Below are 8,958 nucleotides of genomic sequence, written 5' to 3' on the forward strand. Positions count from 1 at the left end.
TAACGCCTGAAGGATTTCGGAGTTCTTGACGCAGCAGAGGTTGACTATTCATTCACCCTTATGCAACATTAAACAGACAGCAGGCATGATTCCAAAGAATTATATTTATTCACAAATTAGCAAAGCAAACCAAAACACACAAATTATAACTAACTATATACAAGCTTGGTGTGTATATGTGTGTGTGTGTGTGTGTGTGTGTGTGAGAGAGAGAGAGAGAGAGAAAGAGGAGAAAGACAAAGGCGGGTGTGATGATCAAGGAGCCGTTTGGCCTACAAAACAAAATGGCTGACGACAGAGAACTACCAAAATGGCCGAATCAAGGCTGCTTCAGTTTCGGGGGAGGTGTTTGTCTGACCATGTGGTCAGGACAAAGACAAAGGAAAAGAAGCGGGAACTTTGAGATGCCTGTTTGGGTGTAGCTCTGTTGAAAGCCTGTTTGTTAATGAGTCTATGTGAATGTGATTTGTGTTGCAGACGGTCTGGATTAGTGCAGAGATTGTTTAGTTGTGTGCAAGAATCTGTTTGTGAACAGTATTAGCAAATTAAACACTTAGCTTTGGCGAAGCCAACTAATCAATGACCTAACTGCCAACAATCACAACAATAACTCAATGAACAGCATCAAATCACATACAACAAGTCAAACAGTCTTGCTTAGCCTGTAAAGCTGTGATAAGCTATGCCCAGTTGTTACATTACCGATCCTTGAGTGGATGGGAGAAAGAGTCACTTGGTGGTGTACTGCTTTGTTAGTCGGCAGAAGAAGGCTGGGAAGGTGTGGTTTCAGCTGCAGTCTTTGTTGTGTCCTTTGTTCCAAAGGTTCTGATCCGAGGAAGCTGGTAGCTTGGGGTCCTTGCAGAGTTAGATGCTGGGTGCTAACTCACTTAGTTCCTTGTTGCTGGAAAGCTAGTTGCAATGGCCTTGTGTTTGCAACAGAGTCTGTGATCAGTTGCCCTCCCTTTAGTGATTTGGGCTATGGAGCAGGGGTTTGGGCCTCTGCTGTCCCAGGCCCAGCCGGAAATAGGGGTGCAGCTGCTATAGCAGCTGGAGCAAGAACGGGAAGAAATCTGTTGGAAGGGAGCAGATCTACAGATGCCTGTGACATCAGAGTCGCATGTCCTGAAAAAGTCCTGTCCAATCAAGTTGTGAGACTTGTGTCTCACTGAGGTGTGAGGTGAGACCTCCTGTGGAGATGGGTGTCTTCTAGCTGTCTGTGTTTGGAGAACAAAGAGCATGCAGAGGAAAAAGCTTTTAAATCTCCAGTTATGATTTTACCAAATGATAAATCATCTGTGGTCCTGTGAATCCCAACAATGATATAATATTTGATGGAGGTAAAATTATTATGGCAATACTTTTTACATTACAACGTCATTTATTCACCTTTCTATGAGATCAATCGATGCGTACAGCATCGATTAATAAACTTTCAGCACCATGGTGAAGGACAGCTCCAACTTACGATGTGGCTTAGCAGCTCTCCTTGCGAGCACCCGCTAAGGCACAGTTTGGGAAACACTTGTAGGAAAAGAAGTTCCTTAGCTAAGGTATATCTTAGAGACCTTCGTAGAGCGCTAAGGTACATTGAAACTGGGAAACGGGGCCCTGGAGGTTTAAACTCATGTCTCACAGAGTTGGTGATAAAAACTAAACTTTCATTCCTGTCAGAGAAAAGTGACATTCACAGATAATTGAGCCTCCTACCTGCCTGTCAAACAGCATCAAACCATAAACCTTCCTGAGACAGTTCGGACTGAGTGGAGTCCTGAGGAAATCAACAGATGTAAAGACCAGCGGCTGGTGGCTGCTTGCTCTGATGCCATTCTGCGGCTAACTAGTGGAGCTAACTGCTAACAGCCACCGCTGCAACTAACAAACACCACAAATCCATTCAACAGCTCCACCATCTACAGTCAGACACACAAGGCGACTGTGTGCAGAACAGTGCTTTTAAGGTGCCCCTTGTGCCAGCAGTGCTGGGAACTCCCCGTCTGTGCTGTTAGCAAAAATGCGTCCCTTAAAATATTGAATTTCATTACAAACATCTTAAATGGTTTTCTTGTCTCTTCGTAGGATCAAATAAATGTCATAACGTCACAGATAACTCAAATGTATTAAGTGTTTTTAAATGTTTATTGAGGTAATACATCAAGGGAAAAGTAGGGTCATTTTCTCATTGACTTACATTAGGTAGGTAGGTACATTACCTTTAATTGTCAGTGCGTGCTGTTTTGAGATCGGTGGGACAGAGCTGCCCGCTGAAATGGAGGTGAACAGTACAGGTCCTTCTCTCCCTCAAAACTAATCAAATACACCATCAAATGACTCCAAAATGCTCTAGTGGACAACACATGGCTTGCGCATTCCCCACGCTATGAAATAATAATGTATAATTAAGTAACATTACGACACATGAAGCAAATACTCGGAACTACTTTCTTGAGTAAACCACTGGGCGGAGTGACACAGTGCGCAGCTGAGACAGTGCCGTTGTTATTGCTTGTAGCCATTTGCGGTGTCGTCAGCTGGACAAACCAGAAGGTTTGAGGAAAGTTTACAAGTGTTTTTGTAAATCATGGTTTCCACATGCATTGTAAAAGGTTGCAGTAACAAGCCGAAGACATGGAGCAAAGTGAAGTTTCACGTAGTTCCAACCAGTAATACGGACAGGATGAAACAATGACTATTTGTGCTGGACATCGACCCCAACACGCCTGTGGAAATGGTACAGAAAATGTTTGCGTGCTCCTGCCATTTTTACCAGAGGACTACAGTGAAAGGATGGAGCGCAGAAGCTAAGGAATGGTTCAAATGTTTTTCTTGAAAGATACTTTCATACCATCTGTCGGCATCACAAAACGAGCAGACGTGGTAAGTGATCGTTATGTATTTTGCTCAGCAATCTCTCTGCTGTAACGTTACCTCCATGTTGAGTAACATTAGCCTACACCCCAAGCATGGTAAATAAGGCTAAAATGCAAATGTTGTTGTGGTTATTATATGGATAAGTGCTTGCCCAGAGCATAGTGAAATGACTGGCATTACTTCTCATTGTTGGGAATAAACAGATTGTTAGGGAACATTTTATGTTGTTGTTCCCTCAGGAGTTGTGGTGAGTGTGGAGTTAGCATGTTCTCCCCGTGTTCCGGTGATTATTTTGAGGCATACTCTATATTTATATTGCACAGGTGTACCTAATAAAGTGGCCAGTAAGCCCCACATTTACACCACCGGCTCTGGGTCTCCCCTCAGCCCCTGGTTGCTCGGCAGCCGCAGCCTCTCTTCTTGCAAAACCTGTAACTCTTCCTCTGTATATTCTGGCTTCTTCTCAACAAACTTGTTGTTTTGATGATGGGAGTAACTGCACTAAACATACACTGTTTGAAATCACTCTGCCCAGCAAGTACTGTATGTCTGGAATGTAGTTCCGGCTCTGTATTTGGCTTCTAAACAACTCTGTCTCATAATATTACATTATTATTTCATAACGTGGTGAATGTGTGAGCTACAAGTTGTCCACAAGAGCGTTTTGGAGTCATTTGATGGTGTATTTGATTAGTTTTGAGGGAGAGAGGGACCTGTACCGTTCACCTCCATTTCAGCGGGCAGCTCTGCCCCACCGATCTCAGAACAGCACGCACTGACAATTAAAGGTAATGTACCTACTCATATGACTATAGAGATTACGGCAATAGACGAATTTGCCAAAATGCCGAACTATCCCTTTAAGGCCCATTTATTCTCAACGTTAAATACGGATCCAGATACGGACGAAGCCTTCTGTCCATGCTCCGCGTTCATTTCGTCCGTATTTCTGCACGTTTCCATAAAGCTTACGGATACGGGCCAAACGGAGCAGTACCACCGGGAACTGTGGGGGCAGTGTTACTGTCACTACCCAATATGTAGCTCTAGTGAGACACGAAGAAGAAATAACAATTCAATTTCTCTCATCGGCAGTACAAGAGAAAAGAATTCTCCGTCCTCCAGTCGCGATGTATTTAACGGCCTCACCAACCACTGCCTCCTACAACGCTGCCTCTGTTTTTGTCTTTTATGCAAGAGGTACATTATCAATATCTCCTCCACAGTCGTCATGTTTGTTTTTGAGTTTGTTGTTGTCATAAACTTTTGACGCTGGGCTGCCTCCTGGTGGATATATTGGTTAACATCCACGTCAACATAAAGGGCGCATGGAAGTCTGTGGGCAGTGACGGTAACATCGTTTGAAACGGACGTATACATTTTCGTACATAAAGGGAGCATAAATGGGCCTTTATAGCGACTTTCCAGGTCCTTATATTAGCGTATAACAAACCTCAATATTTGTTGGGCCCATCCACAATGATGGGTCCAACAAACTCTGGACTTTAATTTGGGAGCCCAGAGCCCGGCTTCCTGTATAAATGTAGAGCCAAACCATAATATTTTTTCTACACCTAACCACATTCCTTTTGTTGCCTAAGCCTAACCACATGCTTTGGTTGCCTCAACCTTACCATGTGCTTTTGTTGCCTAAACCTATGATGCTATGTTGTTTCCTGGACCTTACCACATGCTTTTGTTGCCTAAAGCTAACCACATGCTTTCGTTGACAAAGTGGTGATATGTGACAACTTGGGATGAGAACATGTTTGATATTTGAATGCTATGCTGTTTTGTTTTTCTTACTTGCCATTTGCCAAAATTGAGATTAAAACAGTTCTACCTCTGCATTTTATATTTGATGAGCTACACTCATGTGTAAGGTTGGTTGAGGAATATTAACAGTTTTAATGGGTCATTTCCCTGTTCTTCTTGATGTCACCATTACTGGTATTGTCATTATGTAGTCATGTTTAGGTCGTAACCCAGAAGCCTTCAGGTTGAAGAGGTCAGGCGAGGTCAAAGGCTGGCACAATAAAGGCTGCAACTGTAAACGCTCTGGCTGCCTTAAGAACTACTGCGAGTGCTATGAGGTTTACCTGCACACACACACACACACACACACACATGCAAACACACACACATACACAAAGTGATTCTTATTTGATGCAAAATAAATCATAAACAAAGTGGCAACCAAAAGGGCTGAGTGCTGAAGCCAGCAGCCCACTGGCAATGTTTACTGTAAGTAGTAAAGTGAGTACAAGATCAACGGATCTCCAAAAGACATTAGTTAGTTAGTGAGTTAAGATGACACATGCTTTTCTACATTTTAAGCAAGATTACTGTATGTTTTTTGCTTTGTACAATTTTAGAGTAAAAAAAAAAGACATTTGAGCTCTCAGACAACTTTTACAGTGTCTCAGAAATTAATTAGCTTGTTAGGGCTCTGGCTTGTTCACAATCATTGTTAGGAAAGGCCAGGTGATGCAGATTTCAAAGCTCTATAAATATTCTGACTCCTGAAACCTTGTCCCAACAATCAGCAGCCATGGGCTCCTCTTAACAGACTACCAATGTCATGAATAATGACCTGCAAAGATTGTTTGTGGACAAACATGTAGTCTGTCATGTCTGTTGGCCAAGTCACAGCAAGATTTTGCAATTGCCTTAACTGACATAGAGACTGTCAGAACAGTCAAACGTAACATGTAGTCTGAACCCAGCATAGTGGATTCTAAATGCAAAGCTAAAAAGAAAAAAAAAAATCATTTTACCACGAACAAAGTGAGGACATTTCTTTTGAGCTAGAATAACTAACTTCACCTTGACTCACAGACCCCTCGGGCTTCAGCACTTCATTTGGTGCCACTTTTTTGCCCAGCAGAGAATTAATACATAATTTGGAATACAGATTGATTAATTTGTAAGCATATATGCAGACTTTCAAACTATTTTTTTATATTCTTATAATTTTTTTTATTTCATCTCCTGTTAATGTAACCAGGTGTTTAATTACTACAAATAAAAAGCATTTAAATTAATTTGAATTATTTTACACTTGCTTGTGTTTTTAAATTTACTGTCTTTTCTCAGTGTAAGGTCAGAGGAGACTAATTTTGGCTAATTACCATTCTTGTGAAATGTACATTAGAATACTAATGACCACGGATTGCATTCAATTGTCTGTACAAAATGAACTATATAAGCTTATTTTTTCAGAATGCTTGAACAGTTGTGTCTGTGCAGGCCAACATCATGTGTACCTCAAGCTGTAAATGTGTTGGCTGTAGAAACTATGACGACAGCTCAGAAATGGGCCTCAAAGAGAAGAACAAGTGAGTCCATCCATTAACACACCACAGCTTTACAGTATCTCATCACAATTCACAGTATCAAAGGCCTATGGGGATAGATTTGTCACAGTATTATTTGTGTGAGCAGTTTGGTAATCTGTGTGTAAATGTGTGATCTGTATCTGTACATACACACACAAAACATTGTACACTCAGAAAAATATTTTGCAAAGATTAAACGCATCTGCAAAGACACAAACTCCAAAACCTGAAAAAAGACTGCTTGTGCTTAAAATGCAAATCTGCAAAAATAGAACTGAGATTCACAAATAAAAACTGGATTCATAATATCTGTTTGAAAGTTGTTAATGTCAGAAAGATAATCACAAATCTTTTTCATTTATTTGTATATTAATGAACCCTTTGAACTCTGCCATAGAAATGGTCCACTAGTGCATATGTTGGTATTTCTGCTCATTGTGATGTCATTTCCTAGAGTACTTCATATGCTTCATATCCTTAAAACTTAAGCTAAAAGTTTATGTAAGTCAGTAAATCATAATAATTGATAAAGTGTAAAAAATTATGTCAGGAATTGAACAAAAAATTCTGACATGTTTTTACATCAGATTTGAAAAAAATAAACACACAAAACATATTGATTCGTAAGATTTCTAAATGTAGAAACATGATCGGAATATTTATTAACACTCCATAAGTTATTTAAAATATGTACATATGTACATTTTAGTTTTTTAAATAAATACTCATCCTTCCCCCAAGGAAGGATCCTTGACTTTGAGAAACACTCAGAGTCTTAGCTTTCTGCTGCAAAAAAATATCATAGCTATTATAGTTTTTATTTTAGATCAATTTTGAGCAGGATCATGACAACAACAATTTCCTACAGCCATTACAGGACATTACTGTGGTATCACCAAGAGTTTTCACCATCTTATGGAGTTGTCACATAACGTAATCACAAGTGCAAAATATGATGGTGTAAAAGACAGCAGTCTTCGCTTTCTGTTGCAAAAAAAAAAAAAATGAACACTAGCTATTATAGTTTTTATTTTAGATTGATTTTAAACAGGATCATGAAAATAACAACCCCCCATGGCTGCCTGCTGAAGCTCCAGGTAGTCCCTGCTTCACTGATGTACACTATGTTTGGGTGTGATGTTGTCACCAGAGGAATGGGCTTACCCTTCATGTAAATGTGTGTCTGTGTGTGTTTAGATGGCCTGTGTCACTGATAACCCCGGCTGTGGTGGAGGCTGCGTGTGGCTGTCTGCTGGCCCAGGCAGAGGAGGCTGAGAGCGAGGCCCAGAGCCTTGCCCAGGCTGAGCGCATGGTCCTGGTGGGGTTCAGTCACTGTCTCAGACAGATTATTAAGGCCATGTTCAAGAACAATGCAAACTAATGCTGTGGAGACATGTCTGGGTCATACTTCACCTGCTTAGGATCCAAGATAAACAGCTGTGTTTTCAGCTGGACCAACATGAATGTTTAAAGTCACACTGTGGAGTTTGGAAGGCTTTACAGATGACTTTTTAAGCTATGCAGTTTAAAGGCTGACATGTGGCAACAGCAATGAACCAAACAGTGACCAAAGGTCACACAACATTGCTTTAATTTTACAGCTACATCTGTACCAGTTTATTTAAAGGGTTTAATTTATCTATACTGTCTATCCATATATACATATATATATGTATATGTGTGTGTGTGTGTGTGTATATGTACACACACACCGAACACACATACACACACACATATATATACTTGTATTTATTCGTCTGTAATCAGTTTTGTTATTACAGTTGTTATATGTTACCCTATCTTGGATTTTTAAAGTAAATTTATTTATTAATTTATGTACTTTTGGACTAGCCTTGAAAATAATTTATTACATAGGCTGGACAGGTTTTAAAATAAAATGAATGTGTAAGACATCTGGTGTTTCACTGGCCATGGTCTTCAGGGGCACTGGAGGTCGTAAAAGCAGGGTTCATATAGTCATGAAATACCTGGAAAAGTCATGGAATTTGAAAATAGCAATTTCCAGGCCTGCAAAAGTTACAGTGTTAGTGATAAAAGATGAATAAACCCCAGAAAGTTTTGGAGAAGTCATGGAAATTTGCTTCACAAATCCCTCTATAATATGGTTAATGTCTGGGCCAGGGGTCAGCAACCTTAACTGTCAGTAGAGCCATTTTTGACCAAAAACAATTTTAACAAATCTGCCTGGAGCTGCTAAACATATTTGAGCCTTATGGTAACACAGCTTAAAGTCTAAATTAGGTGTAAATGAGCATTGAAAATAATGTTTTACCACAGAGTTCATTTGCTCAGTCTGTTCAGAGACACGCAAGGAATATCCAGGTATAATAATAATAATAATAATATCTTTATTTATATAGCACCTTTAAAAACAGAGTTTACAAAGTGCTTTGACAGACAAAGCAAAAGCAGTGCAATGCAAAGCAAAGACATGATACAGAAAACAATAGCAGATCTGACCTTAAGAAGACGGCGGCCGAAGACAAAGAAAAACAATAAAGAGATGATAAAAAGATTAAAAGACAATAGAAAGATGATCGAAAGACAACATTACATCAATCAATCAATCAATCAATTTTATTTATAAAGCCCAATATCACAAATCACAATTTGCCTCACAGGGCTTTACAGCATACGACATCCCTCTGTCCTTATGACCCTCACAGCGGATAAGGAAAAACTCCCCAAAAAAAACCCTTTAACGGGGAAAAAAACGGTAGAAACCTCAGGA

General features: G+C 40.0%; 1 protein-coding gene across 1 annotated transcript in view; it reads left to right on the plus strand.

The window, feature by feature from the left end:
• tesmin (testis expressed metallothionein like protein) overlaps window positions 1–8,103 on the plus strand; it is a 50,167-nt gene extending 42,064 nt beyond the window's left edge. The window contains exons 6-8 of the mRNA XM_033636038.2: window positions 4,836–4,961; window positions 6,118–6,206; window positions 7,404–8,103. Coding sequence (XP_033491929.2) covers window positions 4,836–4,961; window positions 6,118–6,206; window positions 7,404–7,587 — 399 coding nt within the window. The 3' untranslated portion in view covers window positions 7,588–8,103. The remainder of the gene's footprint in view (window positions 1–4,835; window positions 4,962–6,117; window positions 6,207–7,403) is intronic.
• The last annotated feature ends 855 nt before the right edge of the window (window positions 8,104–8,958 follow it).

The sequence above is a fragment of the Epinephelus lanceolatus genome, chromosome 5 (assembly GCF_041903045.1).
Source record: "Epinephelus lanceolatus isolate andai-2023 chromosome 5, ASM4190304v1, whole genome shotgun sequence".
In the NCBI taxonomy this organism is placed as follows: domain Eukaryota; kingdom Metazoa; phylum Chordata; class Actinopteri; order Perciformes; family Serranidae; genus Epinephelus; species Epinephelus lanceolatus.